We start from the raw sequence: 23,401 nt of genomic DNA on the forward strand, positions 1-23,401 counted from the left end.
ACCTAGCAGGAAAGCACCTAGACTTTAGCAGGTATCCAAAGTAACCCAACAATTTCAGAAGTGGGAATAAGTGGTATTGACTGGGTAACACTGAATCGTCAGGTTGCTCCTACATGTCCACTAACCCAGTGGTCACCAACCTTTTTGGCACCAGGGATCAGTTTTGTGGAAGACAATTTTTCCACGGGGTGGGGGGATGGTTTCGAGATTATATAATTGTGCACTTTTTTTTGGTGTGGTGGTTAAGTGTGCAGACTCTTATCTGGGAGAGCCGGGTTTGATTTCCCACTCCTCCACTTGCAGCTGCTGAAATGGCTTTGGGTCAGCCATAGCTCTCACAGGAGTTGTCCTTGAAAGGGTAGCTTCTGGGGAGAGCTCTCTCAGCCCCACCCACCTCACAGGGTGTCTGTTGTGGTGGAAGGAGGTAAAGGACATTGTGCGCTGCTTTGAGATTCAGAGTGGAGGGCAGGATATAAATTCAATGTCATCTTCTTATTACTACGTTGTAATATATAATGAAATAATTATACAACTCACGGCCCAGTTGCTAACAGGCGATGGGCCAGTACCGGTCCATGACCCGGGGGCTGGGGACTCCTGCACTAAGCTGATGGAACATTCTCCTTTTGGCAGCTCTATCAGATGTTAGTGAATGGTTGACCTCTCTCTCTTCCTGGGAAGAGCCAATAGTGTATGCTTTGTGTCCCAGGCTGTGTTCTTTGTATTTCTAGTTAAGAGATTTGGGAAGCAGGGCAGGAAAGATTTCTGGCTGACACCCTGCAGAGCCACTGTTGGGTATATAATGAGCTAGGTGGAATAATGGTTTAAAGCAGCTTCATACATTTATCTGGAATCATTTTAAAACAAGTCCACATGTTGTCCATGGAATCTCTCCCCAATCAGCCTAGAATAAATAATTTCCTTCCTTTAACTGGTTCTCTGAGGCTTTGCATTGGAAATCACCTTCTTTGTAGCGTTCACCTGAATCTCCACATTCCTATGCTAGTTAGTGGAAGAAGAGTTATTGTGGAATATTGTTCTAAGCTCACTTAATGTGAAAGGGTTACTTACAGCATTGTAGAAATCAACAAAAGTAACTCTAAAATATAATTTAAAGGCACAACTACTAAAGAATCTAAAGTAATTAAAACCTCCAACAGAGTTTGGATTTTTGTAAGGAAACCAGAACATGGGAAATGGGAAAGGTTATCAAAGTGAATCAGTGAAACAGCAGCATCTTTTCAGTCCTTCAGGCTATACAGGTTATTTGAGACATAGATGCTGCAACTGTGGCACAGAATTTGTTGCAGGTTACAATTAAATTCTGTTCCATTAGATAGGCTATTATTAGACAGAGTAGTGCTTGAAGGGATGCTTTCAAGCTCCATTAAGAACTCTTCATTATTGCCTGACAGGCAACTGCAGGCATTTTCATTCTCCTTTGCTATGCCTTAACAGAGTAATGCTATCATCATCAGGTCTTAAAGGGCTTTAACCTCTTAGGTCCTATTACAGGACTGCTTATGGAACTGTGATTAACCTCATTTTGGTAGGTGGCCATGAGCTAGAAAATACTTGCTGATAGAATGTAACAGCTTTGAAGAGCTCCCTTGTGTAAGCAGAAGGTACTTCACCTTGCAAGTTCCTCCCCCTCCCAGCAGCAGCCTACTGTATAGCACTACATATAAGTCCCTCCGCCACCCCTTCACTTTCTATTAGTCGCAAGGGGGTACAGCAAGAAGAGGCAGCTTGTGTCAGTAGAATTCTGCCTAGGGTTCTTTAGATGTAAACCTCTGTCAATGTTTCAGTAAGATAAGTGAACAAACTGTGATGGGAACAAAAATGGAATTGAGTAGATAAGATGTTAATTTGGACAAAAGGCAAAGGGATACTAGGTTTTAAAGATTTACAGTGAGATTTCTTTTAAAATATCTGATTTATGAAGGCACTTGTATACTTACTTTTTATGTTGGAAGGAACCTGCTCCAAGTCCTCAGGGTAGGGTGGGGTAAAATCTCATCAACTATGAATTACTTTTATTGGCACAACAGTAACTTTTCATGAGCATTTCCACCCCCCCCTTAATCAGGTTTTCGGTACTTATGTTCAATTGGCACACCCAGTTCCCATGATACAACCTGTACCTCTGCCACTGTGGAAAATCCTAGGCTGTGAATGGATGGTATATGTCACATATAGAAATAACTTTTGTGCCCTACCTAATTTGGTTTACTATACTTCTTGGCTTAATGCAAGAAGCCTCAAGCCAAGACAATGGGAAGCTTCTTGGCAGATCTACCTTTATATGCCATTGCTTTCTCTTGGTTCTAAGTAGGGTGATAACAAATTATTCCACAATCAGTATTGATTTTTATAGTATAGCAATCTTAAGTTTTTGTAGGTGACAATTACTATGCACTTGCACAACCCGTACAAAGTTTCAACTAGTAATAATTGTCTTACTCATGCAATTATTTTGCTGGATATGTTTTTTATCACATTGAATCCTAGTAACTCTTCTGAAAGTATTGTTCTCTTTCTTTGTAAAGATCTACATACTATAGGCCAGTGGTAAATGTATATACTATTTTCCCAGGTATCTATACTATCATTAAATAAATAAATGCCAATTTTTCTCTTCCATATTCCTGGTTAAACAGTTGCTTACTTAATGAAAGAAAACTAGATCATGGCGGAAAAAGAAACTGAAGTGCTTTATGTTCTAGTGGCACTGGATACACAAATGAGTGACCTCATTAACAGTCACACAGCAAAGGCAGTGCCAGTCACCTACACGTTAAAACTTCCCTTTTTAGACCAGCTGTGGTGAGGATTACAAGGCTGGTAACCTGGAATGCTTACAACTAGCACAGCTCAGCAAGTATGCAGATTCTACTAGGATAAGAACGTTCCTTTCTGCTATCCTGTATTATTTAAGAACAGAATTCCAAAATAAGCCTCTAAATAATATCACACTTTAAACAAGATTTACAATCCTGGGTTGTGAGGAGTAAGCCAGTTTTGACAGGGTTCCTGCAACTTGACTCACAGTGCATTGGCGCATGATGATGGAACGTCTAAGTTTTGCATCAAACTCTCTGCTTCGGGGGAGAAAGTAGGAGTCAGGAGAGTGTGTGTGTGCGCACACACACACACACAGAGTCCCTATGTTATTTCCCTGAACAACGTTTGTCTTGACATCTGACTGCAGTTTACCATACACTGAAGAGAATTAGAGTAACCAAAGCGTGCCAGTTTCAATATAAAAGACAGTGTAGTGGTATGCAATTTAGAAATAATGCATGATTAACTCACACTATACAGAATGCAGAAAAGTTGTCATAAACTAACAAGAAAGGAAAATAACCGGTTGCTGTTCTTTGCTTCAGCGATAGCTGAATAATGCTCTTATGGAAGGAAAAATGTACCTTAGATGAAAAAATAAAAGTATATCCACAGCTTTGCTTAGATTTTTAAAACGCAAGTATAGATGTATTTGCTTTTCTAGGAATGTTATCTGGGCTCAATGGAAGAGATTACTCAAAACTAGCATCCATTTAATTTAATTCTTCAATTGCCAAAAGAAGTGTACAAGTATACAGACAGAAGAGACAAGAGCATGTACAAAGGGTGAGGGGAGCAAAGTGACTGAGCTATGCAATCCCAGCTAAATGTGCATGGGCCAGAAGAAAGGCACTACCAAGCACAATTCGGTCAAAGCTGGACACAGGTAGTTCCTTTGAAATGTGTTCAAGAGCACACAGCCATCATTTCCAAAAGGAGATCCGCAGATAAAACCAAGTCCTGCTTCTGTTACTTTGTCCCTTTTCCCTGGTAACAGCAGCAGAATGTACAACCTATGTAGAGCAGGGAGAGCAGGCCAGAGTCTGTTAGGCTACAAGGCCAGTGCAGCTGTTTTGGCTGTTGTATTCAGTACAGCAGAGGAAACAACAGGAATGTCTCTGGCAACTCTCTGAAAGGGAGGGATGTTGGGTCCTTCCAATGTGTCCAGGATGCCTGTGAGTGAGAAGAGCAACATGACAAGTTAACACCAAGCCTACAATATACCCACATCAATGCATGTCATATTTCATCTAGCTGCTTTGATCCCTTGCCATCCCAGAACTGATATGTACTTGTTTTCTATACACGATGCATTTTACCCTCCAGTAACTGCAGGTCTGGGTGGGGTGGAAAATTATTTTTCTTAATGTTGAACTTGCAATCTGTTAAAGGAGAGGTGGGCCTCAAGATGCAATTGTGAAGATGTCTGGAACCACAGCATAGCTAGACTTAGAGCTTTGGTTAACAGATTAAATTAGAACAGTGCTTAAATTAATGGCTATAATGACACAAATCAATCTTACTTTCTAAACTTAAACTGTTATATGATGTTTTAATTTTGATGTCTGTTTTTACTGCTGTAAGCCGCCCTGAGCCCACATGCGGGATAGGGCGAGGTATAAATAAAAAATTAAATTAAATGATGTGATAATGGTCATGACAAAGGACAGTGCAAGACTTCAGTTGATTCAGACTAAGAATACAAATGCTCTTACCTTTTTAAGGAGATATTTATTTATTTTAGTATATTTCTATTCCGCCCATTCCCCGTAGGGCTCAGGGTGGAGTACAACATATGATAAAACAATAAAATACAATAAAAACATTTTAAAAACAGACAACTCAACAGACTTGGAGAAGTTTACCATATCATAACATATTGCCCAGCCTGGTCGTCTCACATCATGATATCTCATAGAGATGGCAGATGATAATCCATTTCATAGCACAGGTGACAGTATCAATAGGGAAAGCCAACCAGATCAAGAATAGATGCCCGCAGTTGCAACTAAAAGTCTGGCAGAACAACTCCGTTTTAAAGGCTCTACGGAAGGCTAATAAGCCAGGTAGGGCCCGGATCTCTGTAGGGAGCTGATTCCACCAGGTCGGGGCCAGGACTGAAAAAGCCCTGGCCCTAGTTGAGGCAAGGCGGGCGTCTCTTGGGTCAGGGATGGCCAACAGATGTTGGGAGGCTGAACATAACGACCTCCTGGGCATATATGGAAGGAGACCGCAGGTATGTTGGTCCCAGGCCGCGTAAGGCTTTAAGCATTAGAACTAAAACCTTGAAGCGGATCTGGTACTCAATGGGCAGCCAGTGCAGATTGTGGAGCGCCAGCCGACTGCCCACCCATAAAGATGGTGCAGTCAGCAGGTGAGCCGCCGCATTCTGCACCCACCGTAGTTTCCAGATCAATCTCAAGGGTAAACCAGCATACAGCAAATTACAGTAGTCTAATCTGGAAGTGATCATTGCATGGATCACTGTAGCCAGGTTCCGGGGGGATAGATATGGTGCTAGCTGCCTGATCTGCCGAAGATAACAAAAGGCAGACCTAGCAACCATCGTGATCTGGGCCTCCATGGAAAGGGAGGCATCCAAGGTCACTCCCAAGCTCTTCACCTGTTGGGCTGGCACCAATGTGGCACCGTCCAAAGCTGGGAGTCCATACCCACCCCACCCCGACTCAGGTACAGGATATCCGTCTTAGCTGGATTCAGCTTCAGCCGGCTCTGTTGTAACCACCCAGCCACGGCTCCCAATGCCTCGGGCAATTGGTCAGGGTGGCGACTGGCCAGCCACTCATCAACAGATAGAGCTGGGTGTCATCAGCATACTGGTGGCAACACAGCCCAAAACCATGGGCAATCTGAGCAAGGGGGCGCATACAGATGTTAAATAATATTGGCGAGAGAATGGCTCCCTAAGGCACTCCACATATAAGTGGATGCCGCAAGGAAGTCTGCTCGCCAAGCACCACCCTTTGTCCCCGTCCCTGGAGAAAGGAGGAAAACCATTGTAAGGCCATCCCCTGAACTCTGGCGATGGTGGTGGGTCATAAGATTGTAATAAACTGTGTCAAATGCTGCTGACAGATCAAGAAGTATCAGCAACGCTGACCTGCCTTGATCCAGATGCCGTCTTAGGTCATCTGTGAGAGCAACTAGGACAGTCACTGTTCCATGGCCCGGGTGAAAGCCAGACTGGAATGGGTCCAAGGCGGATGTCTCATCCAGGAAAATCTGTAACTGCTCTGCCACCGCTTTTTCAGCTACCTTACCCAGAAACGGTAAATTTGAAACAGATTGTGAGTGAGGACAATATAAGATTGTGGGTGAGGACAAAGTGCCAAGAGTGACAGATATGAAAGCTGTATTATCCCTTTCCTCTATATGAATCAGCAGAATATGCAAAAAAGACCAGTCTAGGCACACATTAAATCTTCCCTGAGTGAGGCACACTTCGGTCCAGCCACAAGCAAATAATTTCAGACTCCCAACATGCTTGTATATTCGTATGAGAAGAATTAACAACAGGAAAACAGGATTGTTTCAACACATGGCGAGCTTCCTATAAAGACATCACTACAACATGCATGTGAAGAAAGATGAGCCCGTTCATCACACATGACAATGTACACATCGTTTCCTTAAAGAGAAATTATGCATAAAAGAAAGTCATTATGTTTGAAACTGCTCTAAGATGAGTAGAACATACCATGAAGCCTAAACAATGATTTGCTTACAGGAAACAGAACATGTGCTTTAAAACTCCTAGAAGTGTTGGGAAACCCTTTAAGTAATGTTTTCATATCCAGTGGTTTGAAACCACAGCTCCAGCCAGGTAAAACATGGAACAACTGGTATTTCATTGGCAAAGACTGGAGACATCTAGTGAAGGAATTCAGAGAAAGTGATGAACTTCACCTTTCTCAAACAGCCTGCAGTTTGTTTCAAAACTCCTCTTTGAGGAATGGGAGAGCCTCACAAGCAAAATGCAGCCATAGGAGAGAGGAGAGGGCTGCAGCAACAAGGGGGGTATCAAATATAACAAACAAACACAAATACTTTTTCCTCTGCTGGATCCAACTCATGTTTTTCTAGAACCAAAACACATTCTCGTCTCTTACCTTCCACAACCTTATGATACGCAAAGTGCAGATAAAGGAGGAACAGCATGTGCAGGGCAGCAAGAGCTCCACACAGAATAAGTCGTTGAGTATGTCCCACTGTGCGCGACACAAGCACAGCAACCTAGGAAAGATAGTCAATGAGGCCTCTCAACTTTTGACAAAACACGCCCTCCCCCCAATACAAATGCAGGAGGGTAAGAAAGTTATAGCACAGTTCCTACGACTTGACCTTTTGGTAGAGAAGTCAATGAATGGAAAAGTATACAAATAAAAAAAGTCTTTTCATCTTTCACTTCTTCCTTTCAATGACAGGTTTTCGCCTGCACCATTATTAACTGAAACTAATAATGAATTTGAGTATCATTAGACCATGCATGTGAATTCAAGTGAGATTTTATGGGTAAAGAACCATGCCAAGGAAGCAGTTATTGCTCACTAGTGACAATGGAGAAATACTGCATGAAATTAGTAGAAGCCAATCAGAATTTAACACATGGCACAAAATGAGACAGTCAGGCTGTTTCATGTCAAGCCATGTTATTTTAAGCTGGGATGGAAACTGAAGCCTCCCCTTTTAAAAAAAGAAGGTATTTCACATCCCTGGTTACCCTCGGTCTAGGCAGATCCACTCTTTAGCTTTAATCACTGGAACATTTTTCCACCACAAGCCACAGCCAACTATCTTTTAAATCAGTGTTCTTTCTAATGACGGTTAGAATAACCACAGAATACATTTTAGTGCTATGTAATCAACTCTAATGTATTCTGAATGACAGATGATTTATAACTCTGAATAAGGCATAAAGGGTCTTCAATAGTCCTTTGTTGTAGGCCATGATTTGGAAGCGTAAACAACCCTGAAAGAGCCCTGTGGCACAGAGTGGTAAGCTGCACTATTGCAGTCCAAGCTCTGCTCATGACCTAAGTTTGATCCTGGCAGAAGCTGGGTTCAGGTAGCTGGCTCAAGGTTGACTTGGCCTTCCATCCTTCTGAGGTCGGAAAAATGAATACGACTGGGAAAGGCAATGGCAAGCCACCCCATAACAAAAGTCTGCCATGAAAATGTTGTGATGCGACATCAACCCAGAGTCAGAAATGACTGGTGCTTGCACAGGGGACTACCTTTACCTTTGTAAACAACCCTGAATACAGCAGCAGAAAGGTAACATATTTAATTAATTAATTAATTAATTAATGGCTGATGCAACATATTATACAGATGAGAAAGGCAAGTAAGATACCTTTAGCTGGAGGGGACGCTCCACTATGCAACTATTTACTGCAAAGCAGAATGGAGATCATATCACATGCACATATGATAAACTGGCCATACTAAAATGAACCATTACACATACCTCTCTACAATGTCTAAAACAACTTACCATTCGTACTGTAGAGAGCCCGCCAATGCCCAGCCAGAAGATATAAAAAAGAGAGTGGAAATGGATATTGTAGGTGATAAAGAGGGTGATGCAGTGCCCAAAAAGCCCATAGCCCTGTAAAGAAAGGAACACACAATGAGATCTGCATAAGAGGTGAGAGAACTCCCAGACAGAAGTAAATCAGTAAGTTCCTCCTGTATATTCTCCCTTAGACAGCACTGGCTTAAGTGGTAGCACAGGCCAACAAACTAAAGCTGACTAGCAGAATTATGCTTCACTTATACAACCATTAGAAAATATTACGTTATACCCTTGGCAGTCTTGGCTAACTTTTGAACTTAATTACTATACATACTTGCAAAGCTTAATTAATTTCTGCCTGGAAGCTAACTATACTGCCTTGTTTCACTGTCAGTGTCCAGCATGAGATAAGAATAAAAGGGCAACTGAGGGAACTCAGGCAAAAGAACCAATTTGGTGTAGTGGTTAAGTGTGTAGACTCTTATCTGGGAGAACTGGGTTTGATTCCCCATTCCTCCACTTGAACCTGCAGGAATGGCCTTGAGTCAGTCATAGCTCTGGCAGAGGTTGTCCTTGAAAGGGCAGCTGCTGTGACAGTCCTCTCAGCCCCACCCACCTCACAGGGTGTCTGTTGTGGGGGTGGAAGATAAAGGAGATTGTGAGCCGCTCTGAGACTCTGAGATTCAGAGTGGAGGGCGGGATATAAATCCCATATCATCATCAAAGAGAGAGCACAAATATAAACATATAAAGTTGCCATATTCTGACTCAGATCACTGATTAATCAAGGCTAGTACTGTCTATTCTGACTGAAAGTGGCTCTCTGGGGGCCTCAGGCAGAAGTCTTCCACATCCTGGTTCTTTGAACTGAAGATACCAGATACTGAGCCTGTATGCAAAACAGATGTTCTTCACCAAGCCATGGTCCCTCCCCTAAGAGAGTGACAATCTATTCCTTCTTTTCAGTCCATGCCAAAGAATCTATTGGTGGGAGAGGAAGTATATTCTTACCAATAGTGACAACATTTGCACCATGGTGATCTGAGCATTGCATAGGTACGCCAGGAAGTAGATGAAGGAAGAAACTCCTAGCCAGTAACCAAAACAAGTGCCAATTGCTGTACCCATCAGAGTGCCTTCTCTCTGTGGAAGAACAATAAAAATGTTAACCAAGTCCTTTAACAAGACTGCCAAACAGCACTGACCACTCATGCTCCCACCGAAGGCATTAGCTTGTCCTCATCAGCATATGTCCAATTGAGTTCAAAGCAAACCTCTGCTTAAAAAACAGGTCCTGTATATTAAATAGCCTCTTAAGTTATATTTAAATAATGGTAGGATTTAGAGATTATTAATAATAATAATAATAAAAGTTATAAACTGCCCACCCTTAGAGGGCTCAGGGTGGCATACAGCAAAATTAGAAATGACAATTAAAATCAATAGATAGAAAAACATTAATTTGTTAAAACAGACAAAAAACGCAGTATAATTCCTCTAGAAATCGATGGCATATATATAACTTCACTCCCTCCATAAGATGGATCACATACTGCGATTGGTATGTGGGAGCCATGTTAAGGAACTGTTGCTGCCCTCAACTTGTAGGCCTTGCAGAACTGAGCAAGGTCCCACAGGGTGCAGATGTTACTAGGTAGAGAGTTCTGCCAGGTCAGGGCCGAAAAAGCCCTGGCCCTAGTTGAGGACAGCCAGACATCTTTGGGGTCAGGGATTGCCAGTAGGCTTTGATCTCCTGAGCATAAAGCTCTTTGGGGGGCATACTGGGAGAGGTGGTCCCACAGGTTTGTTGGTCCCTGATGGTTAAGGGCTTCCAAGGTCAAAACCAGGACCTTGAAGCGGATCCAGTAGTCGACTTGGAGCAGCTGGCAAAGAACAGGTCAAATATGTGCAGTCACTGGGGTACCCATGAGGATCCAGGCCACCACATTCTGGACAAGCTGTAAATTCTGGATCAGTCTCAATGGTAGCCCTATGTACAGCGAGTTACAGTAATATATTGCTGAGGTAACTGTTGCATGGATAATAATAATAATAATTTTTAATTTGTGTCCTGCCCTCCCCGATGAAGCAGGCTCAGGGCGGCTTACATAACATAACATAATATAAATACAATATTTCCAGTAATCAAATAATAAAGAAACAAATTACCCCATTAAAACATAAAAACAGAACATCAATAAAACAAATTTAAAACACAGATCAGTTTGGTGCTACACATATAACATAGCTTTGACCTCCTTCGGCCCAGGGATTGTCAGCAGATTTTGGGAGCTAGATTGAAGCACTCTCTGGGGAACATATGGGGAGATACGGTCCCTAAGGTAGGCAGGTCCTCGGCCATATAGGGCTTTAAAAGTAGTAACCAGCACCTTGTACCGGATCCGGTACACAATTGGCAGCCAATGCAGTTCCCGCAGCCCAGGCTGTATGTGCTCCCACTTAGGGAGCCCCATTAGCAGTCTGGCTGCTGCGTTCTGCACTAGCTGCAGTTTCCGGGTCTGGCACAGGGGCAGCCCCATGTAGAGGGCATTACAGTAGTCTAACCTCGAGGTGACCGTTGCATGGATCATTGTTGCCAGGTCATTGCACTCCAGGAAGGGAGCCAACTGCCTTGCCCAGATTTAGCAGTGGCTGCTATCTGGGCCTCCATTGACAAAGAAGGCTCCAGTAGTACCCACAGGCTCTTGACCCTGTGCACTGTTTTCAGTGGCGTGCCGTCAAAGACCGGTAGGGGAATTTCCGTTCCTAGACGGCCACGGCCCAGGCACAGGATCTCTGTCTTTGTTGGATTCAACTTCAACCTACTCAGCCTGAGCCAGCCTGCCACGGCTTGCAGCGCCTGGTCCAGATTTTTTGGGACATCGGCAGGCCAGTTGTCCATCAGTAGATAGAGCTGGTTGTCATCAGCGTACTGATGACAACCCAGCCCATATCTCCAGGCAATCTGGATCACTGTGGCAAGATCAGGACTAGAGAGGAAGGGGACAAGTATGGAAGAATAGGGTTGGATCTGAGAAACTGTTAGCTGTAGATTGATTTTGACTAGAAGAAACATTTTATAAAATATTTTTTCATTGGTATTTGACTCTCTACAGATTAGCACTTGTCTTTAATTTCAAGATAAATGCTGGAGGCGTTCATCATTTGCTGATATATTTCATATCTTTTGGAAATGCTCTAAGATATAAATGCTTTGGAGAACTATGGTCCAGCTTGATAGATCCAGGTGGGCAGCCGTGTTGGTCTGAAGCAGCAAAATACAGTTTGAGTCCAGTGCCACCTTTAAGACCAACAACATTTTATTCAAGTTATGAGCTTTTGTGTGCACATGAAAGCTCATACCTTGAATGAAATTTTATTGTCTTAAAGGTACCACTGGACTCAAACTATGGTCCAGCTTGTTCATGAAATGCTATGTACCAATATATCTCTTGAACCTAAGATAATACTGCTAGTATACTTGAAAAACAATGCAAATCTCTCAGATAAGAGCTAGTTTTAAGTTTGTTCATTACTGCCAAGAGGGTTATAGCAGCAAACTGGAAAAAGGCAGAACCCCCTTTTATAAATGAATGGTTTAATAAAATCTGCTGTATCACTGTATTGATGGAGCAATTTTCAAAAAAGCTGACAAATTTAATACACACTAGATTCTATTTATTATGTTCTGGACTGAGAAAATAAGTTACAAGATTTACTTATTTGCCTTTTATAGTTTGTTGTAAATTATTTTGCTTGTGTTTTTGGATAGTTGCTCTTTGTGTGTATGTAATTATAAACAATCCCTCTCATGGACTGCTGCCTTGACGTGGTGAGAGGGCTTGCGCGGTTCAGTGAGGCTGTGGGCTATGCTATGCAGGGCCACCCAAGATGGACAGGCCACAGCTGAGAACCCAGACAAAATGTGATCAACTGGAGAAGGAAATGGCAAACCACTCCGGTATCCTTGCCAAGGAAGCCACATGGACAGTAACAAAAGGTTAAAATATATGGCGCTGGAAGATGAGCCCCTCAGGTCAGAAGGTGCCCAATATGCTACAGGAGAAGAGTGGAGGGCAAGTCCAAGTAACCACAGAAAGAGTGAAGTGGCTGGGCCAAAGCCAAAAGGACGCTCAGCTGTGGATGTGTCTGATGGTGAAAGAAAAATAGGTTGCTTACCTGTAACTGATGATCTTCGAGTGGTCATCTGTGCAGTCACACATATGGGTCTTGCCTTCGGCAATGGATCCTAACCTTGGAGACTCCAATAGCTCACTTGAGCGTTATTTTTGGCGCGCTTTCCAGCTTGCCCTGGGGAGCAGGCACTGACTGCACATGCCTGGAGCGAGCAGAAGGCGCTTCTCCCACTAAGTTTCTTCCAGCCGCTACTGACATCCATGCAGGAGAGAAGCAAAGAGCCAGCAGAGGGGAAGGCTGGGTGGGTGGGTGTGACTGAACAGATGACCACTCGAAGATCATCAGTTACAGGTAAACAACCTCTTTATCTTCATTGTGGTCTCTGTGCAGTCCCACACATGGGTGATTAAAAGGTAAACACAGGAGGTGGATGCTGGCAATTGGTAAGCAAACATAATAGTTAGTTCACATATGGGCACTCACCTTGCACTCACCTGGAGGAGGATTAGTGAAAGATTGAGCGGAGGACTGCCTGGCCGAAGGAGGCATCACGTCTAACATGAACATCCAGGGCATAATAAGCGACGAACGTGGACAGAGAGGACCAGGTTGCAGAGGCACAAATGTCGTCCAAGGATACTCCTTGCAGAAATGCCGAAGAAGTTGAGATGGCTCTGGTTGAATGAGCTTTGAGTCCAACAGGTAATGGTTGTTTAGCAGCCTCGTAACACAACCGGATTGCACTAGACACCCATTTGGAAAGTCTTTGGGTGGATATCTTGGAGCCTTTATGGGTCCTTTCAGAAAGGTTGTGTACGTGCAAGATAGAAGAATAAGGCTCTCTTCACATCAAGAGTATGCAGTGATCTTTGACCTGAGTCCTTGAGTTCTGGAAAGAAAGCTAGTAAGGAGGTAGCACTTGAAAGGTGGAAGGGGGAGACGACCTTCGGGAGAAAGGTGGGGTCTGCCCGAAGAACTACCTTGGAACTATGAAAGACAGTATAAGGTGGATCAGAGCGGAAGGTACATAGATCACTTGTTTGCCTGAGGAAAGAGCAACCAATAGGACAGTCTTCCAGGAAAGTAAACGTAGGACAAACAAACGCTAAGGGGTCGAAAGGTGGTTTAACAAGCTGAGCTAGGACCAGGGATAAACTCCAGGCAGGAATGATGGGTTTAATTGGGGGATGTAGATGTAAAAGTCCCTTGAGGAAAGTTTTAGACAAACGGTGCAAAAAAACTGGCCATCAACATGGGATGATGAGATGGGCGGACAAATGAACCTTTAGTGAAGAGTAACTAAGTCCTGAAACCTGCAGGGACAATAGGTACTGTAGAATAGAGGAGATTGGAGCGATGTCAGGATTAATGTAATGAGATTGTGCATATGCGGAGAAAAGCTTCCATTTAAGAAGGTAAGAACGTCTAGTGGAAGGCTTCTTAGCGCTGAGGATAACATGCTGCACTTCTGGGGGCAGTGTTATGGACAGATCCTCCACACTGTGAGGCGTAGAATTTGAGGATTGTGATGCCAGACCTGACCTTGATGTTGAATGAGGTTGGGTACCATAGGGAGACGACGATAGAAGTGGCGCGACAGCTGAAGATGTCTCGTGAACCATGCTTGTCTTGGCCACCACAAAGTGATGAGAATGCAGTCTGTCTGATCTCGGACAATCTTGAGGACTGAGCATGTGATGAGTGGAAATAGAGGGAACAGATAATGGAGACCTCCCGTCCAAACGTTGAGAAATGCATAGTTGCTCCCCCTCACGTAGAAATGACAGCATTTGGTGTTGAGTCGTGTGGCAAAGACATCTATGCTGGGTCTCCTGAAGCAACGGAAGATGCGATGAAGATGTGCAGGACTGAGTGACCATTCATGATCGTCCAGTCGAAACTGGCTGAGAGAGTCCGCTAGAGTATTTTCCACTCCAGGTAGATGGATTGCAGTGAGGTAAATGTGCTTAATGCACCATTTCCACAGGGCAATGGAGAGATGGCAAAGCCAAACAGATCTCGTTCCCCTCTTCTGTTTATGTAGAAGATGGTTGCCATGTTGTCTGATGTGATTTGAACATGATGACCCGTTAGAGAAGGAAGGAAGGATTAAAGGGACCTGTGGACTGCTATTAGTTCCAAGCAGTTGATGTGGAATTTTCTCTCCGCAGGAGACCACAGACCCCTGACAGTCTTGTCCTCTAAGTGGGCTCCCCAACCCCACTTCGAGGCATCCATGGTGACATTTGCAGTAGGGGAAGGCAGGATGAAGGGCATCCCCTGAAGCAAGTTGGGCTGAAGGGTCCACCAGTGGAGAGATAGTAGGATCTCCTTGGGTGCGGTGAGAATCGTGGTTTGAGGTTGTCTGTGAGGATGGAAGCCGTGGACAAACCAGAGTTGCAGAGGCCTCATCCGAAGCCTGGCAAATCTGATAACGGATGTAGTTGCTGCCATGTATCCCAGAAGATGTTGAAACACGACAGCAGGTTGAGTTGGAGACTGAAGAATAGTAGTGGTAGTTGCCATGATTTGTACACTGCGCGAAAGAGGGAGGAAAACCATATGAAGGTGCGTGCAGAAGCGGACACCTATGAACTGTAAGTCCTGAGTAGGGGTAAGCTGTGACTTGGCAAGGTTCACACACAGACCTAAGGATACCAGAAGGGATAGTGTGACCTGAATGTCCCATTCGAACTGCTGAGGTGACTGAGCAGTCAGGAGCCAGTCGTCCAGGTACAGGAAGATGGTGATATCTCGGAGACGAAGATCTGCAGCCACCACTACCATACAGTTTGTGAAAATGCGAGGGGCCGTGGACAGTCCGAATGGGAGGGCCTGATATTGGAAGTGGTGGTGACCCATGGCAAATCTCAGGTATTTCCAGTGATGGGGCCTTATCGATATGTGGAAGTAGGCATCCTGAAGGTCCAGGGATGCCATCCAGGTGTTCTGCGGGATCAATGGCAGGATTGACTGAACAGAGATCATTCTGAATTTTTTGTAAATTATCTGATCGTTGAGTTTCCTGAGATCTAGAATTGGACGTCTGCCTCCGCCTCATTTTGGGACTAGTATCTGGAATAGAACCCCATCTTTTGGAGGTGGAGGAGAACGGGTTCTATGGCCCCTTTGCAAAGGAGATCTTGGATTGCTTCTCGAAGAAACGGGGACGGCGGTGTTAAAGTAAAATGGTGATGGTGAGGGGGCGAAATGAACTCTATGGAGTAACCTATCCAAATTATAGTAAGTACCCAGGCGTCTGTGGTGATCTTTTGCTAAGTCCTGAGGAACGGGGAAGCCTTGTGTGACTTAGAGAAAGCAGGAGAGGGAAGTCAAAGAGACTGCTTAGAGGGTGGCGTAGCCTTTTTGCCTGGTTGTGAGCATGGCTTTTGCTGGTAGGACGGTTTGATTTGGGGTCCCTTTCGACGCCAGTATTCTGACTGTTTAGGGGAACATTGGCGTTTCAGAAACGGCTGTTTCGGAGTGGTTGAAAGTTTGGGGCTGCTGTTGCTGGGTGACACCTAGGTGCTTAGCACGCTTACAGCCATCATCTACGGATGTGAGGACCTCATCCGTGAATGCGTGGAACAACCCTTGGCCATCAAACGGTAGGTCCTCTATCTTCTGTTTGATGTCAGTCTGGAGGTCGGTTGAGTGAAGCCATGCATGGCGTCGAAGTGCTACTGATGACGCAAAGACCCTGGAGGAGCAGGACACTGCATGCCAACGGTGTTGAACTGTTGTTTACTGACTCTGGAGAGTTCTGAAACCAATTGATGAGCCAGCTTTTGAGCAGCGTCTGGTAAAGTAGGAATTAGGGGCTTGAACTGGTTGGCAAGGTTGAAAACATAAGTCGAAAGGTAACCCAAATAACTGTTAATTTTCGAGTTGGTGGTAGCCAGGCCATAGATCTTCCGTGCTAGGGTGTCGAGTATACGCCCTTCCCGGTTCGGGGGAGCAGGGTGTCTAGAGGGTTTTGCCTTCGAAGCCGAGTGTAGATTATTGAGTTCGGAGCAGGGTGAGAGGAGAGAAACTTCGAATCCGGGGCATGGACTCTATAAAGAGAGTCAAACCTCCTCAGAGTTGGTGCGATGGAGGCCAGCTTGTCCCAGGCTTCCTTAAGTCCCTCAAGGTGGACAGGGAGCATTAGAAGTAAAGATCCAGCAGGCGGGTCGGATTGTACTAAGTCATGCACCACATCAGTGACTGCCGGGGTGTCAGAAGGTAAGGTGACATTGAGAGCCACAGCCATGGTGGAAATTAGGTTGAGATAGGCCTTAGAGCCATCGGGTGGAGAAAGGCGGTCCAGGCGAGGCGTGTCGGAGCCAGGGGAGGCTGGTCCAGGCGAGGCGTGTCGGAGCCAGGGGAGGCTGGAGAATTAGGGTGGTTGGAGCTGGAGGACCTAGAACTCACTGACTCTGAGTTGTCTGGAGGAAGCAGAGGCTGACCTGGAGTCAAAGGAGATGGCCGTTTGTTGGGATCTTTTGGTGGAGCTATGGGAGCCGAGAGCATGGTTGCAACTGGTGAGCGAGGGACCTGGATCAGAGTCGAAGGTGTTGTTGCAATCGGTGAACGAGGAGCTCAGATCAGAGATCTAGGAGCCGGAGCCGAGGTGGAGGTCAAGGCCAAGGCTTGGAGCCAAGGAACATATGTAAGAGAAGCATGTCGACTCCTAGAGTGCCTGTACTCAGCGTAATCACGGTACCGAGAACGTTGAAACCTTTCATGTGAAGGAGATCTGGAGAAGTGTCTGTAAGCCCTCCAGTACCGAGGCGAAGGCAATCTCAAGGCAGAGGAATAGTTGTAGTGATAGTCATGGCGGAGTTCTGAGTGGATGGGAGAGCAAGAACGGTGGTGGGAAGATCCCTTTCATAGGAGAGAGGTGCCGTGTCGTCCCGATTCTAGAATTGAGTGGATGTCTCTCGATAAAGCTATGTTGAGACTTGGGTGGATGACTCATGAAGCTCTCTATACAGGGCAGAAACCCCCATGTCTCGATATGTGTTCGGTTCTCTATACAGAGGAGAAACCCATATATCTCGGAATGCGTTTGGATCCAAAAGATGCCTGGGGTCAGGTTCCAGGATATCCAGAGGCAGGGAGCCGTGGATCAATGGAGATTTGGAAGGGATCAGAATCACATCTGCGCTTCAAGTGAGTTTGGGCATCTCATTGATGACATCAGTGAGAGCTGCAAGTTCTACAGGTAGGAGTGTTGGGATGATACGCTGTGTCGAAGTTGAGGCCATCGGAGTCAAGGTGGAAGTCGAAGTCGAGGCCGTCGAAGCTGGAGGTGTCAGTAAAAGCCTTGCTGGTTTTGCATGTAGATTCCCAATGTTTTTGGGGAGCTGAAGCAGATGAATCTGAGCGATGGCTCGACTTCTTAGACTTGTGACTGGACTCGGAATGGTGGGAAGCAGCTTTGTCGGATTTATGCTTTCTTAGCGATATCACAGCGGCCGACGCAGCCGAATTTCCCTCTCGAGATGGGGGAGGCGGCGAATTGCTAGAAGTGGGCATAGCTGCGTCACTTTTTAGAAGTAGTTTTCCCTTCCATTCGCTCCGGACAGTAGAGGGAGGAAGGGGAAAGGAAAGAAAAGCGCAGAAATAAGGCTCCTTTTTTTTTTTAAACAGATATGGATGAAAAATAGACAAGAAGAAAAGAATACGATACCGAAGGGAACACGAAGAGAATGAGCTAAGGAGAGGAATGCAACAAGGAAGGTGTTGTCCGAGCGGCAGTTAGGAAGAAACTGAATGGGAGGGGCGCCTTCCGCTCGCACCAGGCATGCGCAGTCAGTGCCTGCTCTCCACGGTGAGCCAGAAAGCACACTAAAAATAACGCTCAAGTGAGCTTTTGGAGTCTCCAAGGTTAGGAACTGTTGCCGAAGGCAAGACCCATGTGTGGTACTGCACAGAGACCACGATGAAGATCAGTCCGATGCTGCAAAGAACAATACTACATTGGAACGTGCAATGTATGATCTGTGAATCAAGGTAAGCTGGATGTAGTCAAACAAGAGATGGTAAGATTGAACATCGACATCTTGGCAATCAGCGAACTAAATGGACGTGAATGGGTGAATTTAACTCAGAGGATCATTACATCTATTACTGTGGGCAAGAGTGCCGTAGAAGAAATGGTGTGGCCTTTATAGTTAACAAGAGAGTGAGGAAGGCAGTAAGGGGATACAATCTCAAAAATGATAGAATGATCTTGGTTCATATCCAAGGCAAACCGTTCAACATCACAGTAATCCAAGTCTATGCCCCAACCACTGATGCAGAAGAGGCTGAAGTGAACCAGTTCTATGAAGATCTACAACACCTTCTAGAATTATCACCAAAAAAAGATGTCCTCATCATCATAGGGGACTGGAATGCCAAAGTAGGAAGGCAAAAGGTAACTGGAACAACTGACAAGTTTGCCTCTGGAGAACAAAATGAAGCCGGGCAAAGGCTAATAGAGTTTTGTCAAGAGAATAAGCTGGTCATAGCGAACACCCTCTTCCAACAACCTAAAAGGCGACTCTACACGTGGACATCACCTGATGGGCAACACAGAAATCAGATTGATTACATACTCTGCAGTCAAAGATGGAGAAGCTCCTTACAGTCAGCAAAAACAAGACCTGGAGCTGACTGCGGCTCAGATCATGAGCTAGTCATTGCAAAATTCAGGCTTAAACTGAAGAAAACTGGGGAAGCCATTAGGCCATTCAGGTTTGACCTTGATCACATCCCTTATGAATATACAGTGGAGGTGAAGAATAGGTTTAAGGAACTAGAGTTGATAGACAGAGTGATGGAAGAACTATGGACGGAGGTTCCTGACATTGTACAGAAGGCAGCAATCAGTACCATCCCAAAGAAAAAAAAAATGCAAGAAAGCAAAGTGGCTGTCTGATGAGGCTTTACAAATAGCTGAGGAAAGTAGAAAAGCAAAAGGCAAAGGTGAAAAGGAAAAAGTCACCCAACTGAACACAGATATTCAGAGAACAGCAAGGAGAGAAAAGGAGGCCTTCCTGAAGGAACAGTGCAAAGCAATAGAGGAAAATAATATAATGGGAAGGACAAGAGGTCTCTTCAAGAAAATTGGAGAAATCAAGGGAACGTTTCATGCAAAGATGGCTATGATAAAGGACAAAAACGATAAGAACCTAACAGAAGCAGAAGAGATCAGGAAGAGGTGGCAAGAATACACAGAAGAATTATACAAGAAGGATCTCAATGTCCTTGACAACCATGACAGTGAAATCACTGACCTTGAGCCAGACATCCTGGAGTGTGAAGTCAAATGACCCTCAGAAAGCATTACTAAGCGAGCGGAGATGATGGTATCCCAGTTGAGCTATTCAAAGTCCTAAAAGATGATGCTGTTACACACATTATGTCAACAAATCTAGAAAATGCAACAGTGGCCAGAGGATTGGAAAAGATCAGTTTATATTCCAATCCCAAAGAAGGGTGATGCCAAAGAATGTTCAAACTATCGCACCATTGCACTCATTTCACATGCCAGCAACATCATGGTAAAGATCCTACAAGCTAGGCTTCAGCAGTATGTCGATCGGGAACTACCAGAAATTCAAGCTGGGATTCAAAGAGGTCGAGGAACGAGAGATCAAATTGCCAACATTCACTGGATTATGGAGAAAGCACAGGAGTATCAGAAAAATGTCTATTTCTGTTTCATTGACTACGCTAAAGCCTTTGATTGTGTGGATCACAACAAACTGTGGCAAGTCCTTAAAGAGATGGGAATACCAGACCACCTCACGTGTCTCCTGAGAAACCTGTATAAGGATCAAGAAGCAACAGTCAGAACGCGATATGGAACAACTGATTGGTTTAGAATAGGAAAAGGAGTTCGACAAGAATGTATATTGTCACCCTGCTTATTTAATTTATATGCAGAGCACATCATGCGGAATGCTGGATGAAGCACAAGCTAGAATTAAGATTGCTGGGAAAAATATCAACAACCTCAGATATGCAGATACCACTCTAATGGCAGAAAGTGAGGAGGACCTAAAGAACCTCTTGTTGATGGTGAAAGAGGAGAGCACAAAAGTAGGCTTGAAACTCAACATCAAAAAAACTAAGATCATGGCATCCGGTCCCAACACATGGCATCACATGGCATCCGGTCCCATCACACCTTGGCAAATAGAAGGGGAAGACATGGAAGCAGTGACAGACTTCACATTTCTAAGATCCAAGATCACTGCAGATGGTGACTGTAGCCATGAAATTAAAAGACGTTTGCTCCTTGGGATGACAGCTATGGCAAACCTGGGCAGTATAATAAAAAGTAGAGACATCAGACTGCCAACAAAAGTCCGTATAATCAAAGCGATGGTATTCCCAGTAGTAATGTATGCTGTGAGAGCTGGACCATAAGGAAGGCCGAGCGCAAAAGAATAGATGCTTTTGAGCTGTGGTGCTGGAGAAGAATCTTGAGAGTCCCTTGGACTGCCAGAAGATCAAATCAGTCAGTCCTAAGGGAAATCAACCCAGACTGTTCCCTGGAAGGTCAGATGCTGAAGCTGAAGCTCAAATACTTTGGCCACCAAATAAGAAGGGAGCACTCCTGGAGAAGATCCTGATGCTGGGAAAGACAGAAGGCAAAAGAAGAAGGGGACGGCAAAAGATGAGATGGCTGAACAGCGTTACTGATGTAACAAACACGAATTTGAGCAGAGTTCAGAGGATGGTGGAAGACTGGAAGGCCTGGCATGACTTTGTCCATGGGGTCGCAAACAGTCGGACTCAACTGTGCGACTGAACAACAAAAAATTATAAACAATAATAGTTGTTTATAATTATAACAGAACAACAAAAAATGAAATCAGGTCCCCATACTTACAATGATGGTATCAGATGTCTTCATTCCATGCAGCAAGATGGCCACCAGTGTGAAGACCAGCATGAGAGGACCATAAAGTTCACCAGCTATCTTCTGTAAAAGGAGAAATGGTGGTGATTGATCAATGTTGCAGAAACCAGCTGCATCACACTGATTACAGAGTGTCCAAGCCTTCACTCAAACTGTAGGTCATTTATTTCAAAAGAACTATTATGCTACTTTATAAGAAGCAAGAATTGTTTGTCCCTTTTCAGCAAATGGCTTTAAGGCTGCTTTATTGATGGAAAGTGGTACGTATAAAGGCTGCTGTACACAGTAGATGAGAGGGGTTTATTTCACAAATGATCACAGAGCTGGAATTTCTGATTTCTCAAGTACTCATTTGCTCAGCACAAGTACCAACACTAGCAGCTATGCTGGCTTTCTACTAGCACATTGTGAAATCACTGCAAAGTCAAGATAGGCCATCAGGGAACAGCAAAAGAAAGCAAGGAGGGGAGTGGAGGGCTGTCAAGAGGGAGGTTGCTGACACTTGCAGCCCATTGTATTGATGGGCTTTTTTGCAAAGTATAAATGCAGGAAGAGGTTGGAACACTCATGGCAGCAAAACTGCCATACACCTTCTGCTCCATTACGTTTAGAATGGTGGAAGCAGCTTTCTGTCCAAGTGATTCATCATCAGGAAAGCATCAGTGTGCATCCATGATGAGATATAGATAGGGTATCAGCTCTGTAGTTACATTTCTATATACATGGGAAAAATGAAGCAGAGCATAAGCCTGCAAACCAGCTAATTTGGAGTTTAGAAGCTTCCTGTTCTTAGAATATGTGATAGTAACCCTAAAACCTGCTCAAGAGAGCCACCTAGAACATCTGGGATCTTGGTCACCTGGGGTTACATTAGAACAGGAGTCCCTAAACCTTTTTGAGCCCGGGGACATCTTTGGAATTCTGACACAGGGCGGTGGGTGCAAACACAACATGGCTACTGCAGGACACGGAACTACAAAACCAGAAATCTGATGCGTAAGGGAAAAGGGGAGTAATTTTACAAATACACTTGGAAAGAGGAATAAGAGAATAAAACCAACACTGTGGTGGCAGCTGCCACTGAAATAACATTTTAATCTACCCAGCCAATAGGCTCTCTAGATGCCCATCAGAAGTCCTGCTGGCCAAATGCTCCACCTAACTCCACCCACTTTCTAAAAACACTTGGTGGGCACCTCAAAAGGTTTTGGTGGATACCATAGCATTCACAGGCACCATGTTGGAAACTCCTGGATTAGAATGACCCATTGAGTTCCATTCCATATTGGATCATCGTGCCGGACTTATACTTTTTGGATGATGGAAAATCTGGACTGGGCCAGACCACCTATTTGTCCTGGAAATTCAGAGTGATTACCAGATGCTTGATGGAGGTGGAACTATATTTTACATGGCTCTGAGCAGTAGCAGAATCCTCTGACATTAGAGATGGTGCACTTCATACTATCTGTTACATCAGCTCATTAGAAAGGAGCCTGGCTTAGATCCACTTCCATTGACTGTAAATATCCAGACATCTAGGATTTTCCCTTATCTTCAGTGTTTAGGAAAACTGAGTCCACCAACCAGAGGAGGTTGAGTAGGGCTCAAGGACTTCTCTGACTCCTTGTTAGTGATAGCAACTCTGCACATGCTCTGAGGAACCTGCTACAGCCTAGGTAATGTTAAGCTTAGTTCAAGTACACTGCTTTTTATTTGGCCATTTCTGTATTGTGTGCTCTTTGCCTTTTCCCTGTATTTTTGTTTTTGCCTTTTGTTTAGCACATTTTAAATCCACCCACTCTTTTCTTTTCCCTCTTTTATAATAAACCTTTCTATAAAGATTTGCTTAGCTTCATTTGGTACAATTTACTTCTCTGGGATATTTCTCTGAATCTCTTCCTCATGTGCTAGACTGCGTAGGTGCTACAGAGTTGGTTATAAGGTACTGTCTAGAGGTTCTACTCTGTCACTTTGTTAATTGC

At 44.4% G+C, this 23,401-nt stretch overlaps 1 protein-coding gene across 1 annotated transcript in view; it reads right to left on the reverse strand.

The window, feature by feature from the left end:
• Positions 1 to 3,547: 3,547 nt before the first annotated feature.
• YIPF3 (Yip1 domain family member 3) overlaps positions 3,548 to 23,401 on the reverse strand; it is a 33,669-nt gene continuing 13,815 nt past the window's right edge. The window contains exons 5-9 of the mRNA XM_060244464.1: positions 21,387 to 21,479; positions 9,392 to 9,523; positions 8,360 to 8,473; positions 6,975 to 7,098; positions 3,548 to 4,017 (exon numbers count right to left, since the gene is read on the reverse strand). Of these exons, the coding sequence (XP_060100447.1) occupies positions 3,896 to 4,017; positions 6,975 to 7,098; positions 8,360 to 8,473; positions 9,392 to 9,523; positions 21,387 to 21,479 (585 nt within the window). The 3' untranslated portion in view covers positions 3,548 to 3,895. The remainder of the gene's footprint in view (positions 4,018 to 6,974; positions 7,099 to 8,359; positions 8,474 to 9,391; positions 9,524 to 21,386; positions 21,480 to 23,401) is intronic.

The sequence above is a fragment of the Heteronotia binoei genome, chromosome 1, assembly GCF_032191835.1.
Source record: "Heteronotia binoei isolate CCM8104 ecotype False Entrance Well chromosome 1, APGP_CSIRO_Hbin_v1, whole genome shotgun sequence".
NCBI classification, from domain to species: Eukaryota; Metazoa; Chordata; class Lepidosauria; order Squamata; family Gekkonidae; genus Heteronotia; species Heteronotia binoei.